The sequence below is a fragment of the Uncinocarpus reesii genome, genomic scaffold (assembly GCF_000003515.1).
Source record: "Uncinocarpus reesii 1704 scaffold_2 genomic scaffold, whole genome shotgun sequence".
Taxonomy (NCBI): domain Eukaryota; kingdom Fungi; phylum Ascomycota; class Eurotiomycetes; order Onygenales; family Onygenaceae; genus Uncinocarpus; species Uncinocarpus reesii.
The window spans coordinates 5054226-5072728 of record NW_003052499.1 but is presented as its reverse complement, the minus strand read 5'-3'; the positions used below and the strand labels follow the sequence as shown (position 1 = coordinate 5072728).

General features: G+C 48.6%; 1 protein-coding gene across 1 annotated transcript; it reads left to right on the top strand.

Moving 5' to 3' along the window:
- Window positions 1-121: 121 nt before the first annotated feature.
- On the top strand, window positions 122-17855 carry UREG_04677 (uncharacterized protein; the record flags this gene model as incomplete). Its single annotated transcript, XM_002545114.1, has 7 exons — window positions 122-682; window positions 735-1151; window positions 1207-1509; window positions 1567-9466; window positions 9521-10743; window positions 10932-11087; window positions 11142-17855. The coding sequence occupies 7 exons, from the start codon at window positions 122-124 to the stop codon at window positions 17853-17855; spliced, it is 17274 nt and encodes a 5757-aa protein (XP_002545160.1).
- Window positions 17856-18503: the final 648 nt, after the last annotated feature.

The window sequence follows — 18503 nt, the reverse complement described above, 5'->3', positions numbered from 1 at the left end:
AACCAAATTATCTAACCACCGTGTAACAACTTAATGTGAGTATTAATCGGAGCTGTGCTGGGTCCTTACTGAGATGAAGATTTGAGATAATCGACGAATATACCTCGAAGAACTTGAAAAGATGGCGACGAATGCGGGTTTAGCTCACAATGCGGCGAAGCATTGGCAAAACCATCTGGCCGGATTGACTCCGTGTCAATTCCCTCGACTCGGCGCGAAATCCCATCAACGCACCAAGCGTCCCATGACAGTTAGGATGAATTTAAGGGAGTCGCAGAAGCTTCAGGACCTTGCCGTCTCTGGGGGTGCCGCACTGCCCACCGTTTTGCGTGCTGTATGGGCACTGGTACTCCGGTGTTATACTGACTCGGAGGACGTCTGCTTTGGATACCAGGAGATTGGTTCTGGAGCAATACACAGTGAGGTCAACGCGACAAAAGGGCTCTTTGGTGTGCCAATCGCGCGGTTGCAGCTAAACGGCGACGCAACTCTAGGCGAGCTGATTGAGCTCGCCCAAGGTGAGTACTCCCAATGCCTCCCATATCATGGTCATGCGCCATTTGCGAGATCTTCTGAGCACCAGCCCTTCAATACGATGTTGGTGTTTCGGACGTCTAACGTAGGAGCTTCGAGCGATGCATCGGTTAACTCACGGCCATTCAATGCGATTCTCCCAGAAGAAGTAAGTTTACTGCCAAACGCCTGGCTAAGACGCTCAAATCTAACCATTGCAGTGCCGGATCCGCATTCTCGCCAAGCAATTAAACGGCACGATTAGCATGTTCATGGAATGGTGGAGTTCCGACATGACCATGGACCAAGCCCTAGATGTTGCGAGCACGTTCGATAGGGTCCTCAACATCATGTTTTGTTCTCCTCAGGTTCGAATCGAAAATATCGACTGGTTCACTGATCGGCATATGAAAAGGATCTTAAAGTGGAATAATAAACCACTGGAGAAGGTGGAAAAGTGCATCCACGAAGTTTTCCAAGCGCAAGCGGTTCGCCGAGCGGACTCAGAAGCTATTTGTGCCTGGGACGGCAGTTTTACTTATGCCGAATTCGATCGAGTGACATCGCGATTGGCCAACCATTTGGTTGAGATGGGTGTCGGGCCGGAGGTTCGCGTTCCATGCTGCTTCGATAAATCGGTGAGTTTTCGTAGATCACTAGGTTCTCAATTCTCCAAAGACCTAACAGGCGCAGAAATGGTACGCTGTTGCAACTTTCGCGATATTGAAGGCTGGTGGCGCCTTCGTCCCGCTCGATCCTGCGCACCCAATTCCACGCCTCCAATCGCTAATTCACAAACTTGAAGCAAAAATTCTTTTGAGTTCCACACATCATGCCGGCCGCCTGTTAGAGACGACCGAGAAGATAATCTCTGTCGATCAAGAGCTGATCGATAATCTCGCGTCTCTGCCAACACAGGACAATTATGTGCCGCGATGTAGGCCTGGTAATGCGGCCTACCTGATTTTCACCTCAGGCTCGACTGGGGAACCAAAGGTATCTTCTAATAACCCTTTGGGCGAGTTTCGACCACAGAACTAACATTGAGTTTAGGGCACCGTGGTCGAACATGCGGCTTATGTTTCTGGAGCGAAAGCCCACGCCCCCGCACTTTCCATTAGCGAAGAGTCTCGCTCGCTTCAGTTCGCTGCGCATACCTTCGATGCTAGTCTTGTGGAGATGGTCACTCCGCTGCTGGTCGGTGGGACAGTGTGTATACCGAGCGAGGAGGCGCGAATGAACGACATTGTTGGCGCGATAAATGAGATGCAAGTGAATCTTGCAGTTCTGACTCCATCTTTTGTAAATTTTGTCGAGCCAGCGCAAGTTCCCGGTTTAAAGGTCCTTGTTTTAGCGGGAGAGGCCATGTCGCAATCACATGTCGATATCTGGTCGCAGATCACCCTGATCAATGGCTACGGCCCAACCGAATCCTCGGTATCAGCAGTCACAAATTCACACGTGACGGCTGCAACCGATCCGAAAGATATCGGCTTTCCAACCGGTTTGCATTGCTGGGTCGTGAACCCTGACGATCATCACCAGCTCTTGCCGCCCGGTTGCACGGGCGAATTGCTTCTAGAAGGGCCTAGTCTTGCAAGGGAATATCTCGCAAACCCTGAAAAGACCAGCGACGCGTTCATCAACCGACCCATCTGGGCCAAACAAAACAACGGGGAATGTAGACGATTCTACAAAACTGGCGACCTTGTTCGCTATAATTCCCCTGAAGGTTCCTTCGACTATGTGGGAAGAAAAGACACCCAAATAAAATTCCACGGCCAACGTATCGAACTTGGCGAAATCGAGCATCATGTCGCTGCTGATCCAAACGTCAACCATGGTCTCGTTTTGTTTCCCAAAAACGGTCGCTGCAAGGGCCACATTGTGTCCATATTTACCCTTGCAGATCATTTAGTTTCCAAAGTCCCATCAGACCCGAAACTACTTGGACTAGTGGCGAGAGACGTCAGACACACCCCAGTCGAAGCAATACGGCAACGTCTAACCGCAAACTTACCTTCATACATGGTTCCTAGCATTTGGCTTTGTGTTGAAATGCTCCCCATGTTGTCGTCACGGAAATTGGATCGTAAGGCGGTATCCAAATGGGTTGATGAAATTGATGACGAGTTCTATCTCCAGGTCGCGCCCGCTGAAAATGCTGGCGATGACTCTGAAGAACCCGCCAATGAGGTGGAAGGCAAGCTGAGAATGGTATGGAGCCGTGTTCTCAATCTCCCTATCAACCGAGTAGGTTTAAGCCAGAGCTTCCTCAGCTTAGGTGGAGATTCGATTACAGCAATGACATGCATGGGCCAATGCAAAAAGGCCGGTCTTGGATTCACCGTCCAGGAGGTTCTAAGGAGCAAGTCAATTCGTGACCTTGCCGTCCTTGCAAGAACCAACATCCAGACAGTTGACTATCAGGAAGAGGTCGAACAGCTATTTGATCTAACTCCCATCCAACAATATCATTTTCAAGTCCGCCGGGAGGACCAGGGGCATTTTAACCAGAGCTTCTTCTTGAGGCTTGCCAAACCGACAACGGAAGAGACCCTTCGTCAGGCAGTTCACGCCATCGTTGATCGTCATTCAATGTTGCGTGCCCGATTCAGCCAAACCGCGGATGGAAATTGGAAACAGCGCATTACTTGCGACGTAGCCTCCTCCTATCAACTTCGTATTCACCAGTGTCGATCAAGGGATCAAGCAGAGTCAATGGTTGGTGACAGCCAGCGTTCAATAAACGCTGAGAATGGGCCTCTGTTCACTGCGGACCTTTTTGATATCGATGGGAAAGAGCAACTCCTGTCGGTGATTGGCCATCATTTGGTCATTGACTTGGTTTCTTGGCGAGTGATTCTGGAAGACTTGGAGGAGCTTCTTTTGGACCCCCAAAGCCCTTCCTTGGCTTCGAAATCCATTCCGTTTCAAACATGGAGCAAATTGCAAATAGATCATTGTCAGGATCTCGATTTGTCGAAGGTCATATCGACTGAAGATATTCCCAGCGGCAACTTTGCGTACTGGAATATTGACCCTCGATTGAACACTTACGGTGATTCTGCTTGTGAGGGATTTGAGATCGACGCTCCGACTACCTCAACGCTTCTTACGGACTGCCACGACGTCCTGCGCACTGAATCTTTGGATATCCTCCTTGCTGCGCTCATTCATTCATTCGCTGACACGTTTCATGATCGTGTTGTGCCTGCCATCTACAACGAGGGTCATGGACGTGAGCCTTGGGACGACTCGATTGATATCTCCCGTACCGTCGGCTGGTTTACAACCGTGTACCCCGTCTTTGTTCCTACTTTAGCCTCAGATAATATCGTGGATACCGTAATGCGTGTCAAAGATATACGTCGCCGTGTACCTGGTAATGGCCGGCCGTATTTCGCGAGTCGATTCCATACTGAAGGCGGCAAAGACAAGTTCCGCCATCATGCTCCAATGGAGGTGTCATTCAATTATTTAGGGCAGTACCAGCAATTGGAGCGGAAGGATGCCCTTCTTCAACCTGTCGATGAGATGGCCGGTGAGGCTAGAGAGGCTGGAGGGTCAGCCGACTATGACAAGACCACACCCCGGTTCGGTCTCTTCGAAATTTCCGCCGTCATCGCTTGTGGAAAGCTGCGATTTGCTTTCACATTCAACCGACATATGAGGCACCAATCTGCTATCCGGCAATGGGTTTCTCAGTGTCAACGTAATTTACAGCTTATTGCCGAGCAATTTGTTGCAATGGCCCCTAAAATCACATTGAGCGATTTCCCGCTGTTGCCATTAACATACGATAATCTCGACTCCATGATCACGGAGAAATTACCCCAAATCGGCATATCCAGTTTTGATCAAGTCGAGGATGTCTGTCCGTGCTCGCCAATGCAACAAGGGTTGCTTCTTAGCAAAACAAAAGACGGGGCATTTTACTCAGTTCATGGAACCTTTGAAGTGAAACCACAAGACCGTGACAGAGTGGACGCTGATCGGCTCGCATCGGCTTGGTTAAAGGTGGTAGCACACCATCCGGCTCTCCGCACAGTGTTTATAGAAGGGTTAACTTCCGACGGGCTTTATAATCAAGTGGTCCTCAAATCAGTTAGCGCTGAGCTGATCCGACTACAGTGTAAGAGCGAGAACGACGTGCTTCATACTTTGCAGAAACAAGAGTCATTTGATTATAAAGTCAGCAAACCACCTCACCGATTCACAGTTTGCCAAACATCAAATGGAAAAGTCTTCTGTCGAATTGAACTTAGCCATGCTATCATGGACGGCATGTCAATCTCGATCATCTTCCGTGACCTCGAATTGGCATATGCTGGGAAACTCGCAACTGAGCCTGCAACACCTTACAGTGCCTTTATAGGCTATCTCCAGACGCAGCCGATTGCAGCAGGGATTTCTTTCTGGAGTTCTTACTTGAAAGGCGTGGAGCCATGTCATTTCCCTGTGCTGAACGATGGTATGACCGCTGAGAAGATACTCCGGACTTTGAGGCTTGAGTATAAGCACTTAAGTGACCTTCAGAGCTTTTGCGATTCAAACGGACTTACGCTTTCTAATGCTATCAATACTGCATGGGCGCTAACTTTGCGATCGTACATTGGCTCTGAAGAAGCATGTTTTGGATACTTGTCCTCCGGACGTGATGCGCCGATTCCTGGAATCGATAACGCCGTTGGGCCCTTTATCAACATGCTAGCATGCCGAGTGAACATGCCTGTCAATGTCACTCTTAACAAACTTCTAGATGACGTCCAAAAGGACTACATGGATAGTATACCGCATAAGCACACGTCGCTTGCTGAGGTTCAACATTCTTTGAAACTCTCTGACGTTGCTCTTTTCAACACTTGTGTCTCTTATCGCCGTCTTCCACCAAGGAAAAATGCAAAACGGCAAGAGATTGAATTCAGTGAACATTGCCCCATACATGATCCGACCGAATATCCGGTCTCTTTGAACATCGAAGTATCGGATGTCCAGGTTGCCATCGACTTGGATTACTGGACTGATTCAGTTTCCGACCAACAAGCAAAAAATATCGCCAACAACTTCATTCGGTCGCTGGAAAATATTACCTACAACGCCCAACAACTCATCGGGGAATTGGATAATGTCAGCGCGAAGAATTACGAAATGATCTGGTCTTGGAACAGCAAGATACCACAGTGCATTAACGAATGTATACACGAGGTTGTGGGTAAGCAGGCGAAAGCTCGTCCAGAAGCTCCTGCTATCTGCGCCTGGGATGGCGAATTCACTTACCGTGAACTTGATGAGATTTCGACGCTACTAGCCAATTATTTTGCAGCCTTGGGCGTTGTTCCAGGATCTTTTGTCCCTATTTGCTTTGACAAATCTGCGTGGACCGTCATTTCTATGCTGGGTGTGTTGAAGGCAGGTGGTGCGTGTGTGCCTCTAGATGCGACGCATCCCAAGAACGCCCTCGAGTATAAGGTCATGGATTGCGACGCACAGATGGTAGTGGCATCACCCCAAAGGGCTGCGATGTTTGAAGATATGGTTTCATACGTCGTTGCGGTCAACGCTGATCTGGTGGATCAAATTGCAGAGTATGACGAATTTTACGGCACAGCTGCAGAACCGACCGATCCTTGTTTTATCATTTTCACATCAGGCAGCACGGGGAAACCAAAAGGGGTTGTTTTGGAACATCGTTCAATTGTATCGAGTGCCGAAGCGCATGGTTCTGCTCTGGGCTTTGGACCAGATACTCGGGTCCTACAATTCGCTGCCTACACTTTTGACAACAGTCTTGAGGAAATGTTTACAACCCTTATGCGTGGCGGTTGTGTCTGTGTTCCTTCAGAAGAAGATCGGTTCAACAATCTTGCAGGCGCAATTAACAAACTCAATGCAACTTTTATGGATCTCACCCCGACTGTGGCTTCATTTCTTCAACCTGCCGATGTTCCGTCAATAAAAGAAATTGGAATCGGTGGTGAAGCCATGACGAAGGCAGTGAAAGATATATGGCGTTCAATTCCAATCCATAACCAATACGGACCATCCGAATGTTCAATTAACTGCACTCATAACCCTCACTCTGCGACGTCAGGAGATGTTTCTAACATTGGAAAAAGTACGGGAAGTGTTTCATGGATAGTTGATCCGGTGGACCATAACAAACTGGTTCCTATAGGTGCTGTTGGTGAACTGCTTGTTGAAGGGCCAATCGTGTCTCGCGGTTACCTTAACGACCCCGAAAAGACTGCGAAGTCTTTTATTGAAAATCCATCTTGGGTTGCGAAGGACCCCAATCGACGTGCGGAGTCGACGAGGAGAATGTACAAAACGGGTGACTTGGTTCGATACGACAGCGACGGATCAATCGTTTATCTCGGAAGGAAAGATACCCAAGTGAAGCTAAATGGGCAACGTATTGAGCTTGGTGAAATAGAACACCATGTCAAAACAAACTTGCCAGACTCTACTCAATCAGCCGTCCACCTGATAACTTCCGGCGGGATTAAAGCTCTTGCGGTCTTCATGTGCATGTCAACAAGCAGTACCACAACGACAACCGACTCGGATGACCTTCTTCTTCCTATGACTGAATCTATCAGGTCAATTGTACGAGCCCTTGAATCCGCATTATCTGCGGCAATTCCTACATATATGGTCCCCAGTGCCTACATTCCGGTGACCAAGATGCCGCTCACTGCTTCAGGTAAACTTGACCGACGAGCCTTATCCCACTTGGCCCTCTCCATGTCGGATGAACAGGCATCTACTTATAGGCTTGGGGGGATGGGCGGTGGTAGAGAGCCTGCAACTCAAACAGAAAAGCTGCTGCAAGATCTTTGGGCTTCAATTCTATCCAAACCGGCGGAGGCGATTGGAGCGGATGACAGCTTCTTCCGCCATGGTGGAGATTCCATTGGTGCTATGAAGCTTGTTAGCGCTGCTCGTTCAAAGGGCCTTGTGCTTTCTGTGGCGGCTATCTTCCAAAAACCAAAATTGTCAGATATGGCTGCCGATTGTGAAAGCTCTATTCATCCAGCTGCTAACTCGGAACCACAATCTGCCGCTGAACGCGAACCAATAAAACCATTCGCCCTACTTCCGAAAGATGTCTCCATTGTCCCACTCATCGATGAGGTTGCTAGTATCTGCGGAGTTGAAAGCAAGTCTGTGCAAGATATCTATCCTTGCACATCTATCCAAGGCGGCTTGATTGCCCTATCTAGCAAGCAGCCGGGGGCTTACGTTGCTCAAAATGTGTTCCGTTTGGCATCCGACATTGATATCAATAAATTCCGGAAAGCATGGCAGGCCATTGCCGACGTTGATGCTGTCCTACGCACCCGCATCGTTTTTACCGAAGAGTTAGGCTTTCTTCAAGTCGTTGTCAATGAGCCGGCAGATTGGAAATCCGTTAAAACGATCCACGAGATTCAAAATGAGGACCGTCACTTGCCTATACATGATGGAGGGGCGCTTTCGCGGTATATCATCGTGGGCGAGGGATCGAAATCACCGCAGTTCGTCTGGATAGTTCATCATGCTTTATACGACGGATGGAGTATCCCGACGCTGCTTGACCGAGTCGCCGCCTGTTATGGCAATCCCAATCTATCCGCAACGGCAGTCGAAGCACCATTTGCCAAATTTATTGAATATTTGAATTCGATTGACACAAAGGTATCCGATGACTTTTGGAGGGCCCGACTAGATGACCCAACATCTGCACCCTGGCCGCGACTTCCAAGGCCCCAGTACCAAGTCAATACAAGCGAAAAGATTGCACGACTTATTCCGATTCCACCACTCTTAGATAGGGAAATCACGGTGGCTTCCATAATTCGCGCCGCGTGGGCGTTGGTTGTATCGCTCTACTCTTATTCTGATGATGTTATTTTCGGGGAGATGCTCACAGGACGAGATGCTCCTGTTCCAGGGATTGAAGACATGATTGGCCCAACCTTCACTTCTATACCGTCAAGAATTCGCATAAACCGTGAGCTCACCGTGGCCGAATATTTGAAAGATGTCCAAAATCAATTTGTGCAGGCTATGCCCTATCAATTTTGTGGGCTGCAAAATATTAAACGGCTGGGATCCGACGCGGCTGTGGCCTGTGAATTTCAAAATCTGCTCACTATTACCCAGGATGCAGATGAATCCGCAGATGGTTTCTGGGACATGGTCGGTTCCGGAATGGGTGGGAGCAATTTCTTCTCCTACCCGCTGAATCTGTCTTGCACAATAAGTAAGTCAGAGGCCCGCATCGATACGCATTACGATCCAGAGATTATCCCGTCATGGCAAGTGGAACAAGTTTTGAGCCATTTAGAAACCATTCTTGGGCGATTAGCTTCAAGCGAGCATTCACAAGTCAAAGTTGGTGATATGGACCTTATGCACTCCCGGGACCTTGAACTTCTTAGAGAGTTGAACTCTAGTGGAGCGACCCTTTATGATCGTTGTATCCACGATATGATATTTGACCAGGTCCAAAAAGATCCTAATGCTATGGCTCTAGATGCTTGGGACGGTTCTTTCACCTTCAAGCAGCTGGATGATCTCTCGACTAATCTTGCCCACCACTTAATCACCTTGGGAGTCGGCGCGGACCCCGAGACTTTTGTTCCTCTTTGCTTTGAAAAGTCAGCTTTCATAGTAATTTCGATGCTGGCTGTCATGAAAGCCGGCGGCGCATTTGCCCCCCTGGACCCAACCCATCCCATATCTCGGCTTCAAGAAATTTCAGCCGACCTTAGCGCATTCCTTGTATTGTGCTCCTCAAAACACGAGTCTCTTTGTCAATCTATCTCACCCCAGGTTTTGGTTGTGGATATGGAGTTTGTCAAGGCTTTACCGCCGCCAAAGCAACGCCTTCCTCCAGTGCCGTCAACTAACCCAGCATACGTGATGTTTACTTCTGGCACAACAGGAAAACCGAAAGGAATTTTGAGTAAGTTTCTCGATCTTACATAATTTCTTTGATGAAAGCTGACGAACCGAATAGTTGAACATCGTAATTTCTCTTCCAGCGCCATGGCACATGGCCCTGTGATGTTCATTCGAGCTAGACGTCGCGTACTTCAGTTCGCGTCCTTTACCTTTGACCCTAGTTTACTTGAAACGTTTTCGTCTCTTATTCTAGGTGCGTGTGTTTGCATGCCAGATGAGTTTGTTCGGTTGAATGAGATTCAGGAGTTTATCAACAAAATGAATATCGACTGGGCCGAGTTTACTCCCTCGTTCATCCACCTTTTGACCCCAGAAGAGGTTCCAAATCTTAAGACGGTGTCGCTCGTCGGTGAAGCTCTATCCCATTCTCACGTCACCACCTGGGCTGATAAAGTTGAACTGATAAATGGCTATGGGCCGACGGAGGTATCCGTACTTGCGACGGTTAATAACAAGATAACCGTGGAAACTAGCCCCGTGAACATTGGACAACGCCTTGATCGGTGCTGGATTGTAGATGCACGGAACCATGACAGGCTCGTTCCGGTTGGAGCGGTGGGTGAGCTGCTTGTGGAAGGTCCTACGGTTGCCCGAGGCTACTTCAAGAATCCCGAAAAGACAGAGGCCGCATTTATCCGAAACCCTCGCTGGGCACAGAGCATAAGCCCAGGGGACAGGAGAATGTACAAGACCGGCGATCTTGTGAGGTACAATGGCGATGGGTCGATGGATATCATATACATCGGCCGGAAGGACACTCAAACAAAAGTGCGAGGGCAGAGACTTGAAGTTGAAGAAGTTGAACACTACCTCCGAGCGGATGAGGCCGTTTTAAATTGTCTCGTGACTGTGCCAACAAGTGGTCTCCATGCTAAGAAGCTGGCAGCTGCCATCTTCCCGAAAGGCATTGCGAAAGGAGATTCGTCCAACAAACTCGATTTGATAACCTCCAAAAATGCGAGTTCTACTGTAACCGCTATTCGAGAACGGCTACGCCAGCGCCTTCCGCCATACATGGTCCCGACAAGGTGGCTTTCTTTCAAAACGGTACCCATTCTGCCGTCCGGGAAATTGGATCGCCGGCAAATAATAAGATTCATTGAACAATTAGAAGAACAGCAAGATAGTGTTCATCAAGCCTCGAAAGCAGTAGAGGCGAAAGAAATTGGAGTACCGCCTCAAATCGAGATTGCCGAAGAGCTCCGAAGGATTTGCAGTCATGTGCTTAAGGTGCCTTTCGAAGAGGTTGAGCTCGAAAGCTCCTCGTTTTTGCACTTGGTAAGTTAATCCAGTCAAGAACATTACATATTAGTCAACTAATCCTATCACTAGGGGAGGCGATAGTATTTCCGCTATGCAACTCATGGGCAAGATGCCGAACTTATGGTCTAGGAGTGACGGTGCAGGACATCATGCAAACCAAATCAATTGCTGAGTTAGCAACTCGGGTCAGGCTCACTAAGCAGATTAAAAAATTTGAGAAAGCTGTGGAAGTCGCCAAAACTCCGACTACTAATGCCGTCCCAACGGCAGACATCGTCCAGGAGCTGCGAAGGGTCTGGAGCCACGTTCTAAAACTGCCCCTTGAGGAGGTTGAGCCCGAGGCGTCATTTTTGCATTTGGTACGCGTCCACACATCATTTTCCCCTACTGCTCGGTTGCTAACACACTTTCAGGGAGGTGATAGCATATCGGCCATGCAAGTGATGGCAAGGTGCCGTTCACAAGGCCTTGGAGTTACAGTCCAGGATATCATGCAGGCCAGATCAATCACTGAACTTTCACGCATGGTCAAGATTTCCAGCGGCACAAATGTCAGAACTAAATTCGAAACAGAAGAACCGCGCAAACTTGAAGAAGGAAAGCCTTTTGATTTATCACCTATTCAGCAACTATATTTTGACTATATCGGCGAAGCTCGGGGACAGTTCAATCAGAGCGTCCTACTGCGTTTTACATCACCAGTGAAATCTGACAAGATCACTCGCGCCCTTGATGACTTGGTAACAATTCATCCAATGCTCCGGGCGCGGTTCCAAAAGGACCAAAATGGTATCTGGCGTCAACGTATCAGCGGTGAGATTTCGAAATCGTACCATTTTCGTATCCACAAAAGTGCTCAGCAGCATCACCTGGAGTCGCTGATTGAAATCAGCCAAAAGTCCCTCAACATTGAGAAAGGTCCTCTTTTTGCCGTCGACATGTTCTATCTCCCTAGCCAAACAGTCCAGATTTCCTTGGCTATTCATCATCTAATCATTGACGTTGTGTCTTGGAGTATCATTCTCCAAGATTTGGAGGATGCTCTATCCGGCTCTCAACTTAAACCTCATAGTTCGCTTTCATTTCAGAACTGGTGCGAACTGCAATCGAAAAAGGCCCAGGAGGAACTTGTTGAAACCGTTCTTCCAGCCCTCGACGTGCCAACTGCTGACTTTGATTACTGGGGAATGTCAAACCTACCCAACCTGTACGGTGATGTTTTGACAGAGGAAATTGAACTAGCTGCCCATGTTACCACCAAACTTCTGGCAGCATGCAGCGACAGTTTTGGGGCCGAGGCTGTCGATGTTATACTCGCATCCCTACTCCTTTCATTTTGCAAAGAATTTCCAGACAGGAGTATGCCTCCAGCAGTCTACAATGAAGGGCATGGACGAGAACCCTGGAGTATGGACCTTGATCTCTCTTCTACTGTAGGATGGTTCACAACACTGAGTCCGATTTGCCTACCGGCCGATGCAAGCGTTGAGGGTGCCCATGCTATTTTAGATACCATTCGCTGGGTAAGGGATTCGCGATGCCGCACCTCCGGGAAAGGTCGATCCTATTTCGCGTATCGGTTCCTAACAGACGATGGAAAACAACGTTTCGACAAGCACTGGCCAATGGAAATATGCTTCAATTACCTTGGTCAAATGAAACAAGATGAACACAATGACGCGATTCTTCAGCCCGTTGATGGCGCTGGAGGCCAATCCATCAACACCCTTTCTGACATCGGAGCAGAAGTGCCTCGTCTCTCCTTGATTGAAATTTCCGCAGTCATCACAGAGGGAACACTGAAGGTAACCTTTGGTTTCAATAAACGCATGAAGCGGAGAAACGGTATTTTGAATTGGGCTTCGGCTTGTAGCTCCCTCCTTAACGATGCAGCGAGATTTACTAGGCGGGAGACCATAGGTCCGTCTCTCAAAGGTTTCCCTCTGCTTCCATTGGTATATGGTGCCCAAACCAAGCTAGAGGAGCAGCTTTCAGAGTTTGCTGTACCGTCAATTGATGCGGTGGAGGATGCATACCCACTATCCCCTATGCAGCAGGGCATCTTGATGAGCCAACAGAAGGACCCACAGAAATATGCGTTCCATTTTGCATTCGAGGTCAAATCCAACCAACGAAGCCACCGAGTCGATGCTCGCCGTTTGGAGGCAGCATGGCAGTCGGTTGTTGCTCGACACTCCTCTCTCAGAACGATATTCATACCTAGCACTAGTAGCCAAAATCTCATGGACCAAATTGTTTTAAGGAAGGTTCAGGGGAGAACGATATTCCTCAAAGCGCAGACCGCAGAACAGGCGTTTGCCAAAATCGAACCTCTGGAATGCAGCGAGCAGAGGACGCCTCATAGATTCGTGATTTGCGAAACGTTTGACGGCCGCCTGTTTTGCAAGATCGAAATTAGTCACGCGATTTCAGATGGCACGTCCATGGGCCTCCTTCTCGAAGACCTTACAAAGGCTTATGAAACGGCATCAAGCCTTGAACCCGGACCGCTCTACAGCGACTTTATTCAATACCTGCAAGAGACGCCGAGGGAAAAAGGCATACAATATTGGAAGGACTATCTTTCTGGGATTGAACCATGCCTTCTACCCTCGCTCGCTAATGTTTCACGCTCAGCCAAGAGACAGCCTGGTGAATATGTTTTCACCATCAGCCATGGTGCCGAACTGCAGAAATTCTGCAGAACGCAAGGGCTGACACCTGCAAACTTGCTTCAACTTGTTTGGGCATTGGTTCTCCGGGCCTATATTGGCACGGACGAAGTTTGTTTTGGAGTTGTTTCTTCTGGGAGAAATGTTCCAGTAAACGGGATCCAAGAAGCCGTCGGTGCGTTTATTAATATGATGGTTTGTCGTCTCACGCTCTCGAGCGGCACATTAGTAGGCGATGCTTTGCAACAGCTCCAGTCAGATTTCATCCGCAGCATGGATTACCAGACCTGCTCCCTTACAGAAGTACAGCATGAACTTGGCCTATCCGACGCTTCCTTATTCAACACCGTTTTCACCTTCCAGAAAGGTTCCAACACGGACTCTGATGGTCCAATGATCTCATTTGAACATCTTAATTCCACTGATCCCAACGAATTCAACCTTTCAATCAATATCAGTCTTATCGATTCCTCCCTGGTAATTGGATTTGGCTATTGGTCTGACACAGTTTCCGACCAGCATGTGGTGAATATTGCCAATACCTTTGAGCATCTGCTGAGAGAACTGATTGCCGAAAACGGAGGCGACAAACTGATAGGCGATATTGACCTCTTGGGTGAACACAGTTGCAAACAAATCCGTTCCTGGAATAGTCAACTTCCAAAAGCCGTTAACAAGTGTGTCCATGAACTTATTGAACAGCAAGCCCTGCTTCGGCCTAGGATGACCATGGCGGTCGAAGGCTGGGATGCAAGCTTCACATACGCTGAGCTAGATTCAATCTCATCTCGATTGGCGGCTCACCTCACCGGTTTCGGAGTCGGGCCTGAGGTTTATGTGCCACTCTGTTTCGAGAAATCCGCATGGACGATAGTTGCCCAAATAGCGGTACTTAAAGCTGGAGGCGCGTTCGTCCATGTTGATCCGGCCCACCCAGAAAGCAGACTGCGCATGCTTATCAATGATGTCGGTGCTGACTTTGTCGTTTGCTCTCCGAAATATCACGAAAAAGCATCCAGGGTTGCAAAAACAACATTTGTTCTTGACCCTAAATCTATTCGTAAACTCCCTCGCTCCCAAACACCTCCTGCCACAGCTCCTCAACCGTCTAACCCAGCTTATATCATTTTTACTTCCGGGACCACTGGTCGTCCAAAGGGAACCGTTATTGAACATGGCGCGATTTGCACGAGCGCTTTAGCTCACGGCGAGGCCTTATTGATGAATGGCTCGTCTAGAGTTTTACAGTTTGCTTCCTATACATTTGACGCTTCCATTATGGAAATCCTGACAGGTCTCATAATGGGCGGTTGCATCTGCGTGCCTAGCGACGAAGAACGAATGAACGACCTCCCCAGAGCCATAACGAAGTTACGGGCCAGCTGGACCTGCCTAACTCCGTCCGTCCTAAGCACAATGAAACCAGAACGGATTCCGACCATGAAAGTGATTGCCGTTGGCGGTGAAGCTATGTCAGAAAAGATCATGGAAGAATGGAAGGGAGGCCCAGCAATCATCAACGCCTATGGTCCGACTGAGAATTCTGTCGTTGCCTGCGCAAGCCTCAAGGTCGACGCCGACGGAATTACTCGAGACGAAAACCGATCGAGTATAGGAAACGCGGTTGGATGCAGAGGCTGGATTGTTGACCCTAGCAATTACAATCGCCTAGTTCCGGTGGGCGCTGTAGGAGAACTCGTCGTTGAAGGTCGCACAGTTGCTCGAGGATACCTTAACAATCCACAGAAGACTGCTGAGGTGTTTATTGACAGGCCTGACTTTACTGCTGAACCCCGTTTCCGTGGTTTGTTCACTCGCCAAAGTCGGATGTATCGCACTGGTGACCTTGTCCGATATAACCCTGATGGTACTATCAATTACATTTCCCGAAAGGACACTCAGATCAAACTCAACGGGCAACGAATTGAACTTGGCGAAATTGAGTATCATTGCAAAGCCAATCTTCCGGAACAAACACAAGTTGCTGTAGATTTGGTCGTTCCCTCTGACCGAGCAAAAAAGACTCTTGCGGTGTTTTTCACCACTTCTGGTTCCGGCTCTCACCAACACACCTTGGTCAAAACTGATGGTGTGAAAAGTGATGAGTTACTTGTTCCAATGGATGATACTATAAGGGCTGTGGCACGGTCCCTAGAAACAGGTTTGGGAACGGCCGTCCCCACATACATGATCCCACATCTTTTTATTCCGGTGTCCAAACTTCCCTGGACTTCATCCGGCAAGCTCGATCGCGCTCGCCTCCGAAACATGGTCCAGGATCTGTCTAAGGAGACCATTCGGCTATTTAGGTTGAGTGGGGCAATGAATAAACCTGCTGCAACATCGGGGATGGAAAGAAAGCTCCAGAAGATGTGGGAGAAAGCTCTTGCTCTCCCATCGGGGTCCGTGTCCACTGGGGATAGCTTTTTCAGGCTTGGTGGGGACTCTCTAGCCGCCATGCAACTTGCAGGAGCAGCACGCGCGCAGGGTATTTCACTCACGTTTGGCAACATTTTCAAATATCCAATCTTGACAGATATGGCTCGTACATGTGGAGCCCTGAAAGCGGACGCCGAAGCCGAACTGAAACCTTTTTGCCTGTTATCTGAATCCATTCCACAGGTTAAAAAGGAGGTATCTGAGCTTTGCTGTGTGCCCGAGAGCGAAATCCATGATATTTATCCTGCAAGCTCGCTTCAAGAAGGATTTATTACTCTCGCTATCAAGCAACCTGGTGCCTATGTCGCGCAAAACGTGTTCCGACTGAGCGCCACGGTTGATATACACAAGTTCAAAGCTGCCTGGCAAACTGTTGTAAACGAGCTGGATATGCTACGGACACGCATCGTTCACACAGCATCATCAAACTTCCTCCAGGTCGTCCTTAAGGAGGAGACGATAGACTGGACCACTGTTTCTAGTCTAAAGGCCGTTGGCGAAAAGGTTGCTCAACTTCCATCGTATAATGGCGGACGATTGGCGGACTTTGTGCTTATCGACGACAAAAGCTCCGGCTCCCACTACTTTGTTTTATCCATCAGCCACGCCCTTTATGATGGATGGAGTTTCCCGGTGATGTTGAAAAGGGTGGAAAATGCATACTTCGAGAAAACCTCTCCTCCACTACAAACATCATACGCACGATTCATCCAATACTTGACAAACGCAGATCTTGTTGCTTCCGATGAGTTTTGGAGATCAAATCTCGCTGGAATTTCTTCTGTTAGCTTCCCTCAAGTTCCTCGTTCACTCACCGAGCAATACTCCGCAACAAGAACTATTTCTAGCCGCACAGAAATTCCCACCCAACGACCCGGTGATGTGACAATTCCAAGTATTGTCAGAGCGGCTTGGGCGTTGGTTATCAGCGATCACACCGGCGTGGATGATGTCTGTTTTGGGGAAACTTTGACGGGGCGGAATATCAATGTTCCAGGTATCGCCGATGTCGTTGGTCCAACGCTCACCACCGTGCCGACGAGAATCCAAATCGATCGAAAGGGTACACTCGCCAGCTACTTGCAAAAGGTGCAACAGGCTAGTGCGGAAGTGGTGCCGCATCAACATGTCGGCTTACAGCGCATCAAAAGACTCGATGGCGATACCGCAGCAGGGTGTGACTTCCAGAATCTGTTGGTTGTGCAAACTTCTCATGAGGACGCTCATGAATCCCTCTGGCATTTCCAGGAAACAGACGATGTTCAGAACTTCTTCACATACCCTCTTGTACTCGAATGCACCATTGGAGACAACTATGTGAACACTACGGTGTACCACAAAGAAAACGTCATTAATAGCTGGCAAGTGCAGCGGGTTCTGGATCAGTTTGGTTCAGTCATGCAGCAGATTGTCGAAACATTGAAGGGCACAAACATTAAAATTAATGATATTGAAGTTGTCAGCCCATCAGATAAGGAAACAATCGCTTGGTGGAACCGTCGGCAACCCATTTTGGTTAACGAATGCATCCATGATGTGTTTATCAAAAAAGCTAATTCCCAACCAGATGCTGCTGCAGTTTGCGATCCCAATTTGGAGCTCACCTACCGTGGCCTTCAAACCCATGCTTCACAGCTTGCCCTGTATCTGATCAACATCGGCGTTGGGCCAGAAACCCTAGTTCCGATATGCCTCGACAAATCTGCTTGGACAGTTGTGGCTATTATGGGAGTGCTTATGGCTGGTGGGGCGTTTGTTCCATTAGATCCATCACACCCAACTTCGCGACATGGAGAAATTCTACAGGAGACTGATGCCAAGATAGTTCTCTGCTCTCCCCAATATGAGGAGCGCTTCTTTGAGTTTGCGAGACATGTTGTGCCTATTGACAAGGCATTTATTACTAACCTTCCGCGCTGCGACTCCAGCCAGTTCCTTGGCCGAGCGAGCCCAGAGAATATCGCTTATATATTATTTTCACCTCTGGAAGCACTGGACGAGCCAAAGGAGTTGTGATCGAACACAAGGCCTATAGCAGTAGCTCTGCAGCGTTTGGTCCAGCAGCATTAATGCATTCCCGTTCGCGCGTTCTTCAGTTCGCCTCCCTTTCATTCGATGCAGCGGTCATGGAAATCTTGACAACGCTCACGCTAGGCGGCTGTGTCTGTGTCCCCTCCGAAGAAGAGAGGCTTAAGGATATCGCTGGGGCTATCCGAAGAATGAATGTTACTTGGACCTTGCTTACGCCATCTGTTGCTAATATTGTCGACCCTACTACGGTTCCATGTTTGGAGGTGTTAGTCTGCGGTGGAGAAGCACTATCTCCCGAAGTCATCTCTAAGTGGTCAGACAAAGTGAAATTGGTGAACGCATATGGCCCTTCCGAATCCTCGGTCGTTGCAACAATTAACTCAAAAGTGTCATTCGAAAAGAATCCTGCTTCTATTGGCGTCGGTATTCCGGCTACGGCTGTTTGGGTTCTAAACCCTACGAATCAAGACAAACTTGCTCCTTTGGGAGCTGCGGGTGAACTAGCACTTGAGGGGCCGACCTTAGCGCGGGGATACCTCAATAATCCTGAGAAAACCGCTGAAGCGTTTGTTAATGACCCAGCTTGGGGAGCTCGGTACAACACCATATCCGCAATTCGGCGTCTCTACAAAA